Genomic DNA, 20,551 nt, shown 5'->3' on the forward strand with positions numbered 1-20,551 from the left:
TGGTAAAAACAACATTTAAATATTATGACAGCACAAAGTTGACATGTTGAGAGAAAATGGAGAATGGGACAAATCCCCTTAATTTTCAATTTAACAAAAATATTCCAACTTTACATTAAATTTAATTGTAATGACTTTCCCAGTTTAACATGAATTAACATGAATTTCCACACTGTCCAGTCTCGTGGTAGGCCGACTGAATAAATCATAAGTGAACTAATTGATACAGTTTGGATGTAACAGTGTTTTCTGAGTATTTAACTATGTTTCATAGCTGATTTGATTTGATAAGAAAGAAAAAAAGAAAGACAGAAAGAAAAAGATAAAACTAGTAAAACAGCAGGTGGAGCTACAGGATGCATCAATAAGCCGATCATCAGGAGATTCTCTCATGAATAAAATACAGTTTAATGTGCAAAACTTCAGCAGGAAACTTTCTTTCAAAGACAAAAAAAGTTAAATATTAGTTTCCTCAGACCAAATATTAATACAGCATGCTTCATTTATCATCGTTTATTATCAATGTATTACCAACAAGACAGCAGTGTCTGGGCTTTCATGTCCACCTTTCAGACATATAAGTGCTATCCATCACCAACAAAGAAATCATGCATGTGTGTTTGCCTAGAGATGGTGTGCTGCCTTAACCTAGCAAGCTGAAGTGTTCTTCACAAATAGTGAGTGAACTGGATTGTAAACTCCACCAGATGGAGCTCTTGTAACCGGTTGTTGCTCTCCAGAAAATGTCAAAATAAAAGTCTCAGGTGTTATGATGAAATGTATAAGAAATTATTCATTACATTTGTTTTTAATTCTGTAAGCATTTCAAACATTTGTTATTCTGCTAGGATGCTAGGAGAGAATTTTATCTTGACCTTTGTCTGTTTAAAGAAACACAATCACCAAAAACATTAAGGAAATATAAGCACACACATCTCTGTATAAGTAGTCTGAACTTGAAGTCAATAGAAGCTATGGTTCTGGAGAGATAAGGAGCTCAAGACCTATGTTATTCTGGATGACAGTTCCCAGAGGACAATACCACTGCCCATTACTGCGTCTTACTTTGACCTGGATGGAGTGGCAGAGTCCCTTGTCCTACAAACTGTCTGTCAAGGCACTCAAACCCTTGAAGGAAATAAGATGACCTTTATCCTCCCATCTGCTTCTAACGCCCAGAAAAAAATTCCTTATCAAAGAACCATTTACATCCACATATCTTGGCTTGGCTGAACAAACCCTGCTCCGATTTTTCACTGCTACAGACACCCGAAGTGCAAGTGTGCATGAAAATTTTTGACACAGATTATTTGAATCCTCAATTGTTGAAAGGCTTTACAACATAAATTATATTGAAAAATGTTCTAAGTCTGTTTGATTTTCACAATAAAGGGCTATTTTTTCCCTCATATTGAGTTCAACCACATGAAGAATTTCAGAGAAACTGAGTATTTGAACCACAGCTTCTAATGACTTTAATAGTTCTGACTACTCAGAATGATATGGCAGGAAATCACATGTGAGAAGTTACACAGAGATGCATGTGTTTATGTCTTTAATGTTTTTGGCAAATGTGTGATTGGTGATTTGAAAAAAGTCAAGAATAAAAATCCTCTCCTAGCAGAATTACAAAAGTATTTTATGCTTAGAGAGTTCAAAACATATGTGATGCATAACTTTTTATACATCTCAAAACCATAAGACCCTTAAAACTCCTGGTTACAAGAGCTTCATCTGGTGGAGTTTACAATCCATCTGTGGTCTATCTGTGGTGAACACTTCAGCTTTCTGGATGAAAGGCAGGACACAGTCTCCAAGAAGCAAACACTCATGCATGATTTATTTGTAGATGATGGATAGCACCTATCTGTCTGAAAGCTGGACTTGTTGCTGATACGTTGGATTTATGTGGATATGATGACATAGTTTTCACCTGAAGAGCACCTGCAGTCTGTGTGCTGAGTAGGAAAACATCCAGCAAGAAATAACCTTCATACATTAACCACAGACTTGGGATGCTTTGTCTGGGGCTTTCTTTTCCTTGTTTGGGCTTGGACCTCTTTCATACCAAAACATAGCCTTTGAACTTTGAGGGTGGAGTTTCAGCAAGACCCTTTCCTGTTTCAGCATGACAATATTGCCTTGTGCAAATCAAGGTCTATGAAGAAATTACTTTTCTAAGGAAGAATTTTACTGGTTTACACAGAGCCTTAATCCCTGCCCCATCCAGCCCATGTGGGATGAACTGAAACACAAACAGCTATAGGCCTTATCACCTAACACCTTTTTTTTTTTTTTTTTAAAGTGAGTTGACACAGGTGAGCAGGAGGAGGGCAAGGGAGAAAACAGATTACCTGCCGGGAGGACGGAAAGCAGCTGCTTGCAACCACACGCACGCACGCACGCATGCACGCACGCACACACGCACGCACACACGCACGGAACGGTGTGTGGGGTGGGTACTGGCCACACTGAATGGTTATTATTGCTGTTTCATACCTGCCTTCTCCAAAATTGCAACACCAATGCATGCCTTGACACATGGTACCACCCACGATAAAATGTCAGCAGGCTTCTGAACAGTTAAAGGAAGCCTTGGCATATGCACCTATCCTGGCATATGCTGACTTCTCCCTCCCCTTAAGGATGTACACCGATGCCAGTTTTGACGGCCTGGGAGCAGTACTGGCGCTAGTGCAAGGAGACAAAGAGAGGGCAATTGCCTACGCTAGCTGCAGCCTTCACCCAACAGACCACAATGACCAGAACTACAGCTCCTTTAAACTGGAGCTGTTGGCCCTGAAATGGGCAGTTACGGAGAAGTTTAAAGACTATCTCTACGGTGCAGAGTTTACTGTCTTCTCAGATAGCAACCCCTTGGTGTACCTTGAAAAAGCCCGGCTGGGAGCAGTGGAACAGCGATGGGTGACCCAGCTAGCAAACTACAAGTACACCATCAAATACCGCTGCTCTGTCCAGCTTGCAGGAGCAAAAGAGAGAAACAGTGCATGTGGACCAGGTCATGGTCAGAGGTGACGAAACATGGGAGGAACCCAAGGCCAGGAACCCAGATCTTGTCCAGATACGACAAAGGAAGGAGCAGCAATTGCCACGGCCAGATGTATGTGACTTGTAATACCCATATATGAAACAACTGCTAAGGGAGTGGGACAAAATCCTACTACAAAATGGTGTATTGGGAAGATTGGTTGCAGAGACTGGTTCTGACCTCGAAGCTTTTCAAGTGATTGTTCTCAAGCAGGAAGCCAATGGTGTGTGGAGACGGTACCACAATAGAATGGGAAACCGAGCAGTGAAAGGACTCTGGTAGTTCTGCGGCTGCGCTGCTACTGGCCGAGTGACTGAGGATGTAAAGGAGTGGACTGAGACCTGCCTATAGTGTTTGTGTGCTAAGGCTGGACCTTAGGCGAGAGACCATTTAGTACCTATTTCTACTTCATATCCATTTGAAGTTGTTGAGGTAGATTATCTCTTTCTGGGGCATCCAGGTGACCAGTACCCCTAATAATGACTGATTTGTTCTCAAAATATGCTCCTGCAGTACCCACCAAGGACCAGTCTGCTAACGCCACAGCCTGAGCCCTGTACAACAGTCTTATCAAGACATTTGGCTGCCCTGAATACATTCTGACAGACAGAGGGGCTGCCTTCAAGTCTTCACTGATAAAGGAGCTGTGCCAGGTATATGGATGCCAAGACAGCTGCATGACCGCATATCACCCGCAGGGGAACGGAGCCTGTGAGAGGTTCAACCAGACCATGTTGAAACTGTTAAGTTCCCTGGCAGAGACTGATTAGGCACAATGGCCCAACCAGCTGCCAGCCCTCCTCCAGGCCTACAACAACACTATCTATAGCATGACAAAGATGACTCCACATTATGTAGTTTTTGGGAGGCATGCGAGACTCCCCATCTACTGGGTGACCGGCCTGAGCCCCACAGTGAAGACCCACACCCTACAAGGCTGGGTGGGACAGCACCAAAAAGCCTTGAGCCATGCGTACCAGACGGCAAAGAAACACACTCAACAGCAAGAACAGGCTCATGCCCGTTACAATCAACTGCCCAAGCTGACACCCCTACTTCCAGGTGAGCGATTCCTCATTCGCATCTTCTAGAGGAGGGCCAGAGGAAAGCTGAGCCCAAGATGGACCCCAGAGCCACTTGTGGTGGTAACACAGCTATGGGAGGGCCACCCACTTTACGTCCTGCGCCCTGAGGGTAAGGAAGCACCCAGACGCTAAGGCTCAAGATGAGGAATGGATGGCAGCAGCTGTGAATGATCCAGATGCGAGGCTGAGCTACCTGATTCAACGCCTGCTAAAGAAAGTTAACGGCTTAGCAGAGTGGAGGGGCAGCGGTCCGTATGGTGAGGGGACACACTGAGTAGGATGCCAAATACGCCAGCGGCCATATTGACCACCTTGGATTCCACCTCCCAGGATAAATAGGACAGTATCTTCTCTGAACATTTAACACAAGCATAGGACTCTGGCATTGCCATTTTAAAGGACACTTATGAGTGCTTGTTTCACTCTTCCTAGCCTGCCGTTTTATTGTTAATAAATATTTTAAACTTCATCGTGGATGGGTTTTTTTAACAGTAGATATTACCTTTGGGTTGCTGGTATATTAAAGAACCACACTACTGTGTGACAATTACATACTCTGTTTTTTAACTTTGAGTGCTCAGCTGCTAACCTGGGATGTATGATAATGATATAGGCACAGCACAGACATATTGTAAATATGTCTGTGCTGTGCTGTGCCTTCCTAGGTAACTTTGAGAAACTTCATAAAGTTTCCTTGTTATTCAAGTTTCCCTAGAATTGCTGGCAAGAATCAAATGGAAAATTAAATTGAATCATGTTTAATTTATGTGGTGGTGGTACATTTGACACAGACAGCTATGGACAGTGGAGCTCAGATACTGCTGATAAGGGAATGTTCTCCTCAGTCATCACTAAAAACTTTAGATACTGTGTGCCCTCCCTGTGTCCCTAATTTCCAAAAAAAAAAAAAAAGATCTGGCATTAGTTCAGTGGAAAAATTCTTTAAAATATTATTTTGGCCAAAATTAAAACATATCACCAAATATTTAAATTAAATGAGAAAACTCAGCATGCATTGTTCACATAGAGATTTCTTTTTTTAGTATTTAAAAAAAAAAGCCCACAGTGTTTGGTAAGGGGACCTACACTGTGTATATATGTAGACTATATGGCTCCACTATACGGTGTTGCTGCACCTACACAGCAATAAAGATTTGATTACAAAAAGGAATTAATGTCTATTCAAATATTTATGAATTAAAGATCAGAAAACACAGAAGAAATTATTTCACCAATTACTCAATAACCCCCCCCCCCCCATTCAGGGAATGAGTCTCTTACGACCGCCTTCTCGCCAGAAACTACAATCCCACAATTCCTTGCGACTTTGGCAGCGATTCTTGTCGACGTGTGAAGGGAGGGATTCGGACACAAACAAATGTCCACGGGTTTGATGTCGGGCTACGTAACCGATAACCGTGACATGACAGCTGGATTTCATATATAACTCCATGACATTTGAAAGATGTGGCTCAAACCTGAAGAGATTCTGCTGAAAAACGCGTTTAAACTCTGGGTCACCGAGAAGGATAACGAGTATTTCGTACTGCAACGGAGACGAGGGTACGGAGAAGGTGGTGGCGGGTTGACAGGTAACGTTAGCGGTCATGTTATCGCCTCCTCGCACGCTTAGGACAGATGCTGTGGCTTTACCAAATCACATAAAAAAAACAAGTTATGAACGGGTTAACTCGCCATACATTTGCTTCCTAACGTGCTGTCCGCCGTGTAGCCTGTAGGGCGGCTGCTGCTGCTGCTGTGTAGCCGATTCGTCTACATAGAAAAATCCTCCTTGCAACAGGTAGAAGCTAAGTGTCAAGTCAGCTTAGGTAGTGAACAGCTGGTTTCTCGGTGTTGTCACTGCAGTCTGTTTGAGTGTAGGTGTCCACATATTGCCTTATTTTATTTGTTTGATGTTTGTTAAAGCTCTGAGTTGACAAGGAAGTCACACGTGAAATCACAGTATGTCTGTCCACTGCACAGTTCACCTCATTTCCTACTGAATGTACTGCACCGTTACCTGTGGTTTGGTTACAGGATTGACAAAGGCCTAAAAACTTTTATTGTGGTGTCAGATTTAGATTCAAGTCACAACTGAATTAAATGCAGTGAATTTACCAGCTGACAGACTCAAAATCATGTATGATGTATATATGTTGTAGGGCCATACTGATCTTACCAGTCCATCTTCAAAAGTATAACCAACCCTTTACCTTTTGCTGCTCTGCCACATGATAGTTCATCCAGTTTATGGATATTTGCAGCACTTTCTCCCAGAGGCTAGAAAGAAAACACTTGAATTTGTAATGGCAGTGTATTTGTCACCGACTTTGTGGAGACACTGAAGCTTAGTTGAGCTGTCTCACTGTAAATAAGGATATGCTATAGCTTTGATGAAATTAGATGGTATGTAATTAGCATGGAGAGAAAATTATTGTTTCAACAGGGTATGGCTGGAACTAACGGTTGTTTCCATTATTGATTAATCTGTTAATTATTAGTATGTTTTTGTTCACTTGTTATCTGAAGAAATTTTTCAGAAAAAAAAAATTGCCCTACTACAGATCTTTTGTAGAGCTGACATAATGGCTTTTCCCTGCTTTCTTCCTTTGGGAATGTGAATAAATATAAGTGACAAAAAGCATGTAAAATGTAATAACAGCAGTAGTAACAACAATATTATCATCAGACCTACTGATATTTTCAAATGAGTCTTGGGGAAGAAGCACCAGTTCTCAGTTTGCATCACTCCATATGGATAATTATGAATTTGATTTGTTTTTGTTTTATCAAATCTTACAGATTTTATATCTTAATTTCAAATGTAACTCTTTTCATTGTTTGTACTATTTCTTTATTGTCTTTATAGTCAAATAGCCCCTGAGGGACGGTAACTGAACTTGAATTTTGTACTCTAATTTTCCTAATTATTGGAAAGAGTCGTGCGTATCCAAAATAACTATCTGAACTGTTAGAAATTGTTAAATAACAGCATTCTCTTTTACTTTATGCCGCATCAAGTGCACCCTTAGGTCCTCAATTTCAATCGTTCAATGAGTTATTGATTGAAAAAAAAACCCTAATTGCACGACAGTCCTTACTGCTCTTTGAAAACCACCGCCACCTGACAGTATAAACTACTGCTTGTAATACCACCAATGATTGCACAGTTTCACAGTTTCTAACCATGTGCCACAGTGTGACAGCCATAAGGTAATAGATAATTAATGATAATAGATGGTGTTCTAGCTGATGACAAAAGGACCTTTGTGCTGTCTGGCTGGTTTAATGATGGTGGTTAAATACTACCTGATGGTACAGACCATACTGCACTTGAAGGCTTCTCCACAAGAGCCTCTTATGTCTGAAGTATCTTTTATGTGCTTAAGCCTATCCTCTGCTGTGTGATGTTGTTCTAAACTGATGAGAACATAAATTATGTGAATGGTGTCAGATCCTTTTGAAGCCTTTACTATTTGGCAGCTCACTGGTAGAACAAGTGGTGAGCCGAATCTGATATTTGTCACATAATTGAAGGTCATGTGTATCAGGATAGGTTTAAAATATCAGTGTGCTGTATGTTACAGGCCTCCTTGTGGGAACTCTGGATACTGTATTGGACTCCACAACCAAAGTTGCTCCCTACCGTATTCTTCACCACACACCAGACTCACAAGTGTACTGGTCAATAGCATGTGGTATGTCACTGTATTTTCATCCTTTTCTGGCAACACTTCAATAGGCCACGTTAAAATAGCATAAAAACACTCATCACAGAATCACATTGACGCCAGTATTCTAACTAGTTAATGTGAGAATTAACAGTAAAAGTTTTTCTGTGACTTGTTTTATGACCTTTTCCATCATTTCAGTAAAACAAGTCCTTTTTCTTCAGAGAAAAAACAAACAAACATGATATTCCTTTCAAAATAAAAGCATGCTCCACCTTTACTAAGGTGTTTAATTTTTCTCACTCTTGATATTGGGTCAGGTGTCACCAAAGAGGAGATTGTTCAGCACTGGGATTGGCTGCAGCAGAACATCATGAGGACGCTCTCCGTTTTTGACTCCAGTGAAGACATCACCAGCTTTGTACAGGGCAAGATTAGAGTAAGACCAATAAGAATATCCTTATTTAACAGGGGGCTCAGAACATCTGACACAGCTAAATATTAAACATATGAATCTTTCATCAGGGCTGTAATTAAAATGCCATAAAATACTGCATATGGCATTGGCCTCAAAATCCTTTTTAAACTTTGGTCTCTGACCGTCATTTACTTAAACTGCAGTTAACTGACTTTTTGCCCACACAGCACACCCAGCTGTAAATATAAAAATGATTACAAAAACTGTTCCATTGTTCATATAAAGACATTATTACAGAAATGTTGATGAACACGTGGCATTGTTTCATTATGACCCTGCAGTAACCCATTATGGTGCATGTGTTAGGGTCTTATTGCTGAGGAAGGAAAGATGTCCCTGGTGTTGGAGGACGATCCTGAGAAGTTCCGAGAAGCACTTTTGAGGTTTGAGAAGTGGTTTGAGCTGCCACCAGAGGAAAAGCTGGTCACATATTACTCATGCAGCTACTGGAAAGGCAAAGTGCCCTGCCAGGGCTGGCTCTACCTCAGCACTAACTTCCTGTGCTTCTATTCATACCTGCTGGGAGCTGAGGGTAAGCCATTTCTCTGCCATTTATTGACATGCGCTGTCATTTGTCGTGATAATGTTGATTGGTGGTAAGCAGCCATAGTGGGCTTTGATGGCCATTATAGTGGAGCTGGACTTAAAAACTGTGTGGCTAATAAATAAGTAGTTACAACGAGTGATGTTTTAGGAATTTCTTGATATTAGCAGTGTTTTGTAATGGCATCATTAAATATGTTGTTACAACAGAGAAATTCTGGTATTTTAATTAATGAGAAATTGGACTTTGTTGGATAAAATGAGAACAGAATTGTACAATACTCACAACACCTATTTACCTATTAATTCGCTATCACTGTCCTTTCATCTCTGAGCCTTAATCACCAATTTAATTTTAATTTATCGTAATGACTCTGCAGTGAAACTGGTCATCTCCTGGGATGAGATCTGGAGGCTGGAGAAAACCTCTCACGTTATTCTGACTGAGAGCATCCATGTCTTGGCTCATGGCGAGGATCACTACTTCTCCATGCTGCTGCACCTTAATGAAACCTTCGTTATCATGGAACAACTGGCTGACTACTCGATCAAGCGCCTTTTTGACAAAGAGGCCTTCCAGAGAGAGCCAGCCCTCTCTGACCCCCTGCAAATTACCAAGAGGTACAGTCTGTCTGCTACACTGAACAGCTTTACATGATCCTGTTAGTGCTGGCTGCCAACTGGAAGCTGGATAATAAACTTGAAGTCTGACTTGAGTCAAATGTTATTTGTTTTAACTTGCCACCTGAGTTTCAGGTAGGTTACAGAAGAGCAACTTATTGTAGTTGTCTCCTTTTACCACTTTTACTACACATTCCAGCCAACATTTGAATTGATATTGAAGTGTTAGACTCATGCTTTATAATTTAGAAAAAAGTTAAGGGTTATAATAAAAATACAACTGGACAATATAGAGACTGTAATGTAGAGGTTATTGTGACTCTGCTTGAAGGATATTCTTAGAAAACTTCAATGTGATGTTCTGCTCATGAAACTATTTCTTCTTTACTCCGCCCCCAGAGGCCTAGAAGCTCACGCAAAAAGTGTGCAGTTCCGGACGTTTTTCAGGCTTCCCAAAGAGGAAAACCTGTTAGAGGTGCACGAAAGCTTCCTGTGGGTGCCCTTCAGTCATTTTAACACACTTGGCAAGATCTGTCTGTCTGAGAACTACCTGTGTTTTGCCAGTCAGGACGGAAGCCAATGCCATGTCATCATTCCGATGCGAGAGGTGAAGTCACACAAAGACTGTATTACTGGATCGATAAAAACACTTCCAATTATGCACAGTCTCAAGTTGCACCCTGCATACTGATGAATAGCAGAAAACTTCAAAAGTGTCTGTCTGGTCTGCCAACATTGCTTTCTTCCAGGTTGTTAATGTTGAGAAGCCAGACACTGGCAGCAGGGCTTTGACGGTGTGCGTGCGAGGCAAGAGGGCGCTGCGTTTCTCTGAGGTGCGGGACTACCAGCGGCTTGCCAACACAATCCGTAGCAGGTGTGGCATTAGTCCCAGCCCTCAGCACTCCGCTTCATCAGAGGTAACATGTTTTAGCTGCAGTGTTATTTATGAGATTTTACTTTTTTCTTACTCTTGAAGTGGCTTCTGACAATAAAACATGATCTTGTCCTCATCTCTAAGGCCATACGAGGTGAATGCCAGTCACTCATCAACCACTTTGAAGACAATCCAGAGGATGTAACTCTGATGGTGGGACAGAAAGACAGCAGCAAGGCTGTAAGCACAGAGGCTCTCATGACTGTTTTCCACCCCCAGGACGTTGAAAACCTTGACCCCAAAATGGTAAATACCACAGTTCTGTTCAAATCAAGCATGTGTCTGTTTTCAGCTGCATTTTGTGGAAAAAGCACCACATTAACTGACAAAATGTGACTTGATTAACTTGATGTAATTGTAATGCACCAGAATATACTGTATCTTTGCACTGCTGGATGGTGGTGTGCAGGTTGGTGTCCAATTAATTCAGTGGTGGACATAAATAAAGATAAAGCGTGTTGCAGATCATTGACAGTAACAGTGCTATCTGTGTGTTTGACAGCTGAAAGAGAAGATGAAAGAACAGTCTTGGAATATCCATTTCTCTGAATATGGACGTGGCACGAGTATGTTCTTCACTAGGAAGACACGAGACTTAATTGTTCGTGGTGTTCCTGAGGCCTTGAGGGGAGAGCTGTGGATGCTTTTTTCAGGTATTTATACATCAAACATTAAATTTGCCATGTTATGCAAATCCATACGTCAGTGATACACAGCATCAGTGATTTGTTTACAAAGTAAGGCATGATTCAAAGTGTTATGTACTCAAGTGCTCACTCAACATAAATAATTAAGTAAAAAATGGTGGTGTGGGATCACTGCAGCAGCTGTTTTTGGACTGACTGTGGTTTTGCTTGGTAGGAGCTGTGAATGACATGGCCACTCACACCGGCTATTACACTGAGCTGGTTGAACAGTCTCTGGGCACAAGCACTCTGGCTACAGATGAAATCGAAAGAGACTTGCACCGCTCTCTGCCAGAGCACCCTGCATTTCAGAGTGACACAGGAATATCAGCTCTGCGCAGGGTCCTTACTGCCTATGCCTACAGGAACCCTAAAATTGGATACTGCCAGGTATTTTGATTTCTTTAGGCAGGCAAGAAAGCCCTGATTGACAGCTTTAAGAGGCTCCAAGTAAAATGCAGTGACATTCATTAGCCAATTATGGTTCCCTTTACAGAGGTTTGTTATCACTGAAAATGTGTATGAGTATGAAACACCTGCACACAAAAACACAATTACACAATTAAAAACACAATTACCAGGAAGCCGTACTCTCTCATAATTATATTTCTATTCACTTTATTTCTGTTGGTATTTTATGTGTGATTATCCTTTGTTTTTGCAATCTTAACAATGACGGATGAGGTGATGGTTATGGTACAGACTTGTAACAACTGTCTCCTTGTCTTAGTCAATTTTTTGACATTGTGCAGCAACCCTGAAAAGCAGAGGCTATTTTTAAAAAAGGCCAAGTGCTTTGAAAAAAAAGTCACAGAAAACCATTGAAAATATTTTCAAAAAGGCACTGACAAATGTCAATGGTAGACACTCTTTATACTGGCCTCATCTTTGCAGTTAATCTTATACTTAGAACTGAAATGGTCTGTGTTTTGAAAGTGTGTCCTCTCTCCTGCTCAGGCCATGAACATTCTCACCTCAGTTCTCCTGCTCTACGCAAAAGAAGAAGAGGCTTTCTGGCTCTTAGTAGCCGTTTGTGAGAGGATGCTGCCGGATTACTTTAACCGTCGAATTATTGGTGAGAGGGGAAGCAAAGGATGCCATTCTGATACAGTTTCTGCTGGAAATTTTAGGACATCAAATCTTAATAATTTCAGGAATTAAATTGTTCTTTCAAATGTGCCCATCTTTCTTCAGGTGCTTTGGTCGACCAGGCGGTGTTCGAGGATCTGATTCGAGAAAACCTCCCCCAGTTGGTGGAGCACATGACAGACCTGAGTTTCTTCTCATCTGTGTCCTTGTCCTGGTTTCTCACTCTCTTCATCAGTGTCCTGCCCATAGAGAGCGCTGTGAACGTGGTGGACTGTTTTTTCTATGACGGCATAAAAGCAATTCTGCAGCTCGGTCTGGCTGTGCTGGACTACAACATGGAGGCTCTGATCAGCTGCCACGATGATGCCGAGGCCGTCACCATCCTCAACAAGTCTGTGTGAATACAAACAAAGCAGGATCAGCATACTTTAAACATTATCACTGTGAATTAATGTCTATCTCTGATGTTTTATTTTTTAGATTCTTTGACAGTGTGACAAACAAAGACAGTCCATTGCCTCCAACAGTGCAGCAAGCTCCAGTGGGCAATAATGATAAAGCATCCCACTTGAATGTAGACATCAGTGATCTGATCCGAGAAGCCTACGAGGTACTGCGAGATATTCCAGTGTCAGTGTCAGTCAGTGATGTCAGTGTGGTGACTGATCTAACTCATTTTGTTTCTTTACAGAAATATGGAAACATCCGTTCTGAGGAAGTCGAGAGCTCAAGGAAGAGGAACAAACTGTATGTGATCCAGACACTGGAGGATACAACCAAACAAAATGTTGTAAGTGGCCATTGATTTTAGGGTAATTTGCGTAATTACCTTTGTTACAGTGATATTAAGGATTAATTCAAAATCTGTTTTCTAGATTCGGGTGGTGTCCCAAGAAGTCAGATTCAATGCATCACACCTTGATGAGCTTTATAATTTGTTCAAAGTGAGTCAAAAACACAATAAAATACTTTCAATATCATCATGCATAAATGACAGTGGTCATAAAAATGAGAAATAGAAAGGTCATATTTCTCTTTGTTTTCCTTGTTCAGAGGCAACATTTCCTCAGCTGCTACTGGAAAATACAGAGTCCAGCTCTTCTCCATCATGACCCCAGCCTGGCCTATTTGGAGCAGTACCAGTTGGGTTTCCAACAATTCAGTGTGCTCTTTGCCCTAATGGAGCCCTGGGCTTTCTGCACCACCAAGAGCACCCTCTCCCTCTGGGTCTTTCGCCTGATAGATGAGAACCAGGATGGCCTCATCAACTTTAAAGAGTTCTGCTGTGCCCTCGGTAAGTTAACTTGTTCTCTGCTCTTCACTCATGAAGCTGGTAACCTCACTATCCCCACTGCTATAACTGCACATTTCCTCTCCTGCAGATACTTTGTACAGTGGATCTTTCACAAATAAGCTGAAATTCCTCTTCAAGCTGCACCTGCCACCAGGTGAGTGACGAACAATGGACAAAACCAGCAGCAGCTAATCTAAATTTACCTTTTAAAAATAATTATTGAAGTGATTAGCATTTTTCGTGTGTCAGCTTTAACCCTCTGTAAACTACAAAGGTGAACTTTGTTAGTGTATCTTCAGCTTCAACCTCCATTTCCTTCGCAACATATTGACAGTGATGGTAGATCGCTGCAGGTTCAAACTCCAGATTCTACCTAACGGCATCACATGAGAGCAATAACACAAACATACAGAAGCAGCCTAAAGTAAAACACAAGGTCAGACAGCGTTACATCAGTCTGTTTTCTCCATGGCTTGAAAACGTATGAGTTGTCATTTCAGTAATCCAGTCCATAATTCAGCATTTGTTGAGCGAGCACATTGCCTGGGGAAAGAAACTGTCCTTGAACGTGTTGCTCTTGTCTGCATGATGTGGCAGTGCGTGCTTGAGGGCAGGGGCAAGAATAGTCCATGCTGGGTGAGAGATCTTTGCCATAGCAACAATGGATGTAAGGAGCTGTAAGGGCATTTTGCAGTGGGCTATGTTTTCCCCAGAGGATCTGTGATGTAGAAGAGCTGCTCAAATTACAACTGTCAGTTTAGCAGCAGAATAGCACTGAGTCACTGTTTGTTTTGTGCCGAGCCAGTCAACACCAAGCAGAAAAGCTTGTTCTATGTCTCATGGAGAGCGCAAATTGCTTCAGCACCAAGAACAGGTCTCATCTGGGTGTCATTGTCCAAACAAGATGGTAAACGTGGACCTCCAATGCCCCCCCCCCAAAGTTGGATTTTTAACTCTGCGTTGAGAGGCCATTCTGTACCTACGGGTTGGACAAATCATCATTTTTGAGGTCATAAATCTTGCCATCATAAGACAAGTACCTACACATGCACAGTGCTGGTTAGCAGGAAGTGTGCTCATAATTAAAAGGGAAATGTCATCTTGCTGACCCCTTCCATGTCAAGTTTATTTTTTCCTTTTTTTAATGACACTGATTCCATAGTCATTGCTGTTTTGACATCATGACGCTGTACATGGTGGGTTTTTGTGCTGAAAAATTAAACCACAGCCCTCAAACACTCGCTGATTTCACAGTAGGGAAGCCCTGAGCACTCACGGACTCCGCGACAGCCCACATCAAAGTCTATGAGTGTGTAAGCAGAGGCATTGGATTTGAACCAAACACTGCATTGATAAAAGAAATTAAATTATTCGCTATTTAGAGCAAAGAGTCTCTAAGTTTTCAATCCAAACACACAGTCCAGCAGCTGTATTCACTTATCAGCTTCAGTTGGAGAGGAGAGTGTCCTCAGTGACATCACATTTGTCCTGATTGGTTATAAGGACAACAGCATGTGTTGTTGTATCTTCACCTTAAAGCAACAGCTCTGCTAAAGGCTGCAGTGTTCTGAATACCCCACACAGTCTGAAATGTTTAGTTTAGTTTTTACCTATTCTGAGAAAATTATAGATAGTAGCGAAGATATTAACTTTGGATTGCACTATTACAATTATACATCTGTGAGGCGTAAGGGACAGTTTATACTCATAAGGCGTGTTGTGCAAACATGTCGGAAATCAAGTGTGTATACTTGATTCGAACGACAACAGTTAGACATAAAGGGAAAAGTCGGTTGTCATAGAGAGGGCTGTTGTTGCGATATCATTTAAAATGGAAGACATTAATAGAGCTGGAACTGGTTGTACACATGAAAAGACACTAATAGTTGTGTAACAAATGAAAAAAGGGAGTTAGATAAAATCTTTGGCTCATTTCTTAGCTCTGCACATCAAGCCAGTCATGGTTTGAAGTGGGTGTGTTTTGGGTGGATAGAAAATGGTTGGACAGCCCCCCCCTTACACATGATGGACTTTTGCCTTACGCTGTATCTTATGTGTAAACTGAAATTAGTTATTGTGTGTACAAAGGTGATAATTTGGTGTAGTGTTGGTGCACACAAAGGTCCTATGGAAAATTCAGATTATTCAGTAAAGTTCATGTTCATCTGCCCATGAGATTTTAAATAATGTTTCAGATTTTAGATGGAAATTTTAGGCAGTTGCTGACAATAGAGGAAAAGTCACCACAATCAGTTTTATCATGTGGAGATCTTGAGTATCATCAACAGATGTCATGACATAGACACACCAAATGAATAACCAGCATGGCAAATGCTGGGCTGTGCTTCTAACGCAGCACGAAGCTATCACGCAAATATAATAACACTGCTGGCTTGTGAGGGTAATTGTTTAATCCAGGCATGAAAACTAACATGCACCCATGCACACACGGTAGGTGGTGGGGGTTGGAGCATAGAAGTATTGTACATCTCAAAAAGTAGTGGAGTGAGAACTGAAAATGATACAGGCAGAAAGCATTTTACAAGGGAATGCATTTTATTTTCACAACAATACTCCATTTTCTTCACATGGAATATATATGAATGTCTTTATACTTGTGTAATAATACTGTACATAACAATGAGTTTATTAGCCCACCTAATGCATTTAAATGACTAGACCACATTCAAATACGGCACAGTCCAATATAACACCTCCACCACACAACTACAACCACAATATAACTCTAATATCATGTTGGTGGAAAAAAAACTTCACATTAGCAGCTTCACAAAGATTGCAGCACTGGTAGATGAAACTGCATTGGACTGTATCTAATAAACTGATAACACGGTGTATATGCACATCTGTGTTTTCTTTCATCAAATTCTCTAACAAATTGAATCTACATTACTCAAGTGGATCCTCTGTCACCTCTGTCTCTTTATCTTTCATCTCAGTGTGCTCACAGACAGTATCTTCCAGCTTTTACAGGTAGTCCTTTGCACTTAAAGGAACAAAGAATCCAGCACTTTATTCCAGTGACTGAAGACTCTTCTCACTTGAGTAGACTTACTGGTTAGCCTCTTTACTCTTTCTTTTCCCTTAAAACTCAAATTTCCCTTTTCCCTTTTCCACCTAAATTCTGTGATAATTCTGTCTTGACTGCATTGATTGTTCTGAAGCATTTAACCATACAGTTTGTTCACATGCTGCTTATAAATTTCAGCGTTTGATCTCCCAGAAGATGGTGTGATAAGGAAAAGCCCTGAGAGAGGTAATATTACATCCAAATTTATTAGAAACACCCCGTGGCTAGAATAAAATTGCTATATTTTCTTAGTTTTGTGTGATAATGTACACTTGTTAAAACTGACAGGTAGAGGAAAGGTGGACCTGCAGGCTTACCTGAAACAATGGCAAAATGAAATACTTAAGAAAGAGGAAACCATCAAGGACCTACCTCGTATTAATCAGGTAATTCTATCCATGTTGTGGAGTGGGGAGACCATTTTGTTCCTGAAGTGGCAAAAAAAAGATTCATCTTCACATTGTCTCGATTATATGACCTGATGTAGTACATCACATGCTTTTTCTCTCCATCTCAGACTCAGTTCATCCAGTTCTCCAAGACGCTGTACAACATTTTTCATGGCGATCCAGAGGAGGAAGCTCTGTATCGAGCTGTGGCCCATGTGACCAGCCTACTCCTGAGGATGGAGGAGGTGGGACGGAGGCTGCAGGAGCCGAGCAGCCCACCCGAGTCCACAAAGCTCGCGAGCACCTCTGCTGCGGAGGAGTCTTCAATCGAAGAAGCCTCTAGCACGCCAGAGAGCTCCGACACCTCCAGCTCCCACAATAGTCACGATGCAGGGCCGGACCTCTCAGAGGTGGAGTGGTCATTTTCGTTCGAGCAGGTCTTGGCTTCTCTGCTCAACGAGCCAGCCATAGTCAGCTTTTTTGAAAGGCCTGTTGACATTCAGACCAAACTGGGACAAACTAAGGTTGCCCAGCTGAAGCTAAAGGCAAATAAGTGAAAGGATACATACGATTATTGATGCTTCACTTCTGATCCACACCTAGAGGTCACCATGAATTTTAATTTCTCTTGGATAGTGCAATGGGTTTTGGTGAGGCAGGAAGTAAGATTGCTGGTGAAGAGGTATCATAAATGAAGAGGAGACATCAGATTTAAGTACATCAGGTTTGTGCAAGTGCGTGCGCACACACACGCGTGTGGCTTGGATGAGGTGCAACATCTTTAAGACATTTTAAACACATGTAAGAATCCACTGACCAACACCTTCAGTGCATTTTTATGATGCCTGTTGTTCCTCAAACTAATTATGCATTTTCAGTCTCACTGATGAAATTCATTCTCTCATGTTGCCTCAGATTCTTCAGATTTTAACTGTGGTTTAAAATATTTTCCCCTATATACCATGGAGCACAGACACTATAGTTTTGTATTGTATAAGGGACATTCAGTCCTGTCCTTTATATCCAGAAACATGACGAAAATGTTCTCCCCGCTGTCTTTGATGTCATGCTGAAGTCCACGTCTATAACAATTGACTAAGACAAGGTGACTTTAGAGTCCTTCTGGATGTCTTGATATCTTTTATCTTTCAGATGACTAGTCACTGCTGTAAAGTGAAACATCCTGTAAATGCTAAAGTGTTCTGTGACTTCAGTGTCTCCTGGTGAGTGTATTCTGTAAATGTCAGCTTATTGTGAGAAACACCAGCTTTTCAGTTGATACAGGCACAGAATAAACGGCAGTAAAGTGAGCAAGTACATGCTGTTGTGTTGTTCCCGGAGGCCGTAGACCAATTTCAGAGATCTGAGTGAAGATGTCAAAGTGTGTGTAGAAGTGTAGAAGATTCAATTATGGTATAATGCATTTGCACTAACATGCGAGAATGCTGTACTACCAATTCACATTCATCTGTCTGCTCCCTCCAACAGCAGCACACACAGTAACAGTATTATAGCATGATTTCAAGTATATCATACTTGAAACTATAAACTGTAGAGGTAAACCAGTTTGACTCCACAGTGCTGCTGCAGTGAGACCACCTGTGTCCTCTGAAATTATCTAGGAAATGTGTGTGATCTTCACAGTGCGAGTAATAGATGTACTGTTTGCTTATGTCAGTCTTACTGTAAATGTAGGATGTTATGCTTTAGTACAGGTGCACCATTTTTCAATAGTCATTTCATTAATGTATTAATGAGGCTTGTATTGAAATTGTAATATATGAGCTAGTGGACTGTTGTGGACACAACGTCAACCTTTTGAAGGACATCTTGTTTTATCAAATCTCAGGGTGCAATTTGTGTAAAAGAAAAGGGATATTTTTTGATTTAGGACATATGAAGTAAATAACTGAGTAATACATGGCCTTCGTCTTACCTGTAACAAATATATAGAGCATGTGTAGGATAATTACAGGATCTGCCACATTATGCTAGCCTTCAACAAAGAGCAACTATTACTTATTGCTACAGAAAGCCAGATTTGACTTTCAGTATTTCAGTTGTTTTCTTCTTCTCTGCTTCTTTTTCTTTTTGTTTCTGTCTCTGAATAATTTGCACAGCTGTTTGAGATTCACAAGCTTTACATATATGCCTGTATCTTGGCCAGACTTCAGAGGTGTTGGATTCCAAAAGGTCATGACTGCTCAAGCTGCAGTATGTTATCTCCAGGGGTGCAATTCTCTGTTAGCTATATTTTTTATTATTTTGCCATTTGCTAGGAACATTTTGTTGTTATTTTCTTAATGAAATACGTATTTTTTCACTTAAGACTTGAGGACCAATTTGAAATGTATTTCATTGTGCAATTGTTGGGTTAATTGACATAGTAGATCGTTAAAGTGAGTTGTACATACTCTTTTCAGTTGTCATCGGAACTGAAAATTAAAAAAAAAAAAAAATACTGTTATTTACATGAGTAATGTAAAAAAAAAAAAATTAAACAAAAAATCAAAATATGCCTCGTTCATCTTTAATATGTTGTCACTACTTAAATCCAAAGCTCAATCAGTGACTTTGGTTCAGTACCTAAAGCCATAATGAAAAAGAACAAAGGCAGCAAATGAGGAGAGCTCAGCAGTAACTGATCATATTGTAGCCTTTCACAACAGCAGCTTTATTTCCATTATTTACAACACTCATCTCTGGTCTGAATATTTCAGTATGACTGTTCACCTACAGTTTCTTGCTGCATTTGCAGCATCTCCAAACTTAAAAAAAATAATTTTCAGTTACAGCCTCTTATCAAAGATTGTGTTGTAATATTTCTGCTACATTTATTGCATGTTTAGTCTACTTCTGATGTGTTGATAATATTTTAAGATACAATTAGAGATCACATAAAAAAGTTTTGGGCTTAGCTAATGCTCCAGCTGCTGCATTAGTATATGGTTAACTAAGCCCTTTTATCCTTACATGTGCACCTGTAGTCTACAGCTTTTTGTAGACTGTAGCTTTTGATTGAAAGCTTGTTTTGCAAAGTACATGAAGCACAGATATTTCTGTTTACCTGCTTGATTTTGATTTTATTTTTATTTCCATAAAAATGTACCAGAATAAAGAGTGATGATTCTATGAATAATAAATTTGAGTCCTTGCTGACTGTTAACTTGAAGCACCTCTACACACATCAACATGAATTTAAATGTGACTCATGAAATGTTAATGGACAGGTATTTTCAGAGCTCCAACCTGTATGTATTTGTCTATATGCATCTGAATGGCTTATCATACATAGTAGCTATGTGGGATTTATTGTATAACAATATTTTCTACAGTATCTAAAATAGATTACTTCAGTTACAGTTTTTAGAATTGCAAATTCACATTTCTCTATTCGTAGTTTACGCAGAAAACATCTACAAATCGACCAATAAGAACATGGCTACACAATCAACCAATCAGAATAAAGCTACAAATTGACAAATCGGAACGTAACCAAAAAATCGACCAATAAGTACGCAGTAACAAATTGACCGATTAGAACGCGGGCACAAATTGGCCAATCAAAACACGGCTACAAACTGACCAATAAGGCTACAAGTCGGCCAATCAGTAAAGCTA

At 40.6% G+C, this 20,551-nt stretch overlaps 1 protein-coding gene across 2 annotated transcripts; it reads left to right on the top strand.

Annotated features, from left to right (window-relative positions):
- The first annotated feature begins 5,491 nt into the window (after positions 1 to 5,491).
- Positions 5,492 to 20,073, top strand: tbc1d8b (TBC1 domain family member 8B). Of its 2 annotated transcripts, XM_056397290.1 has the most exons (21): positions 5,492 to 5,726; positions 7,722 to 7,832; positions 8,126 to 8,244; positions 8,590 to 8,815; positions 9,207 to 9,447; positions 9,847 to 10,054; positions 10,197 to 10,364; positions 10,466 to 10,627; positions 10,884 to 11,034; positions 11,243 to 11,457; positions 12,025 to 12,142; positions 12,262 to 12,547; positions 12,637 to 12,766; positions 12,848 to 12,946; positions 13,032 to 13,100; positions 13,210 to 13,450; positions 13,539 to 13,604; positions 16,436 to 16,528; positions 16,680 to 16,727; positions 16,830 to 16,927; positions 17,059 to 20,073. In XM_056397290.1, exons 1-21 carry the CDS (start codon positions 5,600 to 5,602, stop codon positions 17,485 to 17,487), a joined length of 3,405 nt encoding a protein of 1,134 aa, XP_056253265.1. In that variant the 5' UTR covers positions 5,492 to 5,599; the 3' UTR covers positions 17,488 to 20,073. The 2 variants fall into 2 exon arrangements, with proteins under 2 accessions (XP_056253265.1, XP_056253266.1); XM_056397291.1 differs by lacking the exon at positions 16,436 to 16,528.
- The last annotated feature ends 478 nt before the right edge of the window (positions 20,074 to 20,551 follow it).

Source organism: Seriola aureovittata, chromosome 15, assembly GCF_021018895.1.
Source record: "Seriola aureovittata isolate HTS-2021-v1 ecotype China chromosome 15, ASM2101889v1, whole genome shotgun sequence".
Lineage (NCBI taxonomy): Eukaryota > Metazoa > Chordata > Actinopteri > Carangiformes > Carangidae > Seriola > Seriola aureovittata.

Excerpts from the sequence above, each read along its gene's own strand:
- tbc1d8b (XM_056397290.1), top strand. The coding sequence starts at position 5,600 with ATGTGGCTCAAACCTGAAGAGATTCTGCTGAAAAACGCGTTTAAACTC. Across the intron at positions 8,816-9,206 it reads ATACCTGCTGGGAGCTGAGG|TGAAACTGGTCATCTCCTGG; the intron begins GTAAGCCATTTC and ends ATGACTCTGCAG. Across the intron at positions 13,605-16,435 it reads CAAGCTGCACCTGCCACCAG|CTTTTACAGGTAGTCCTTTG; the intron begins GTGAGTGACGAA and ends AGTATCTTCCAG.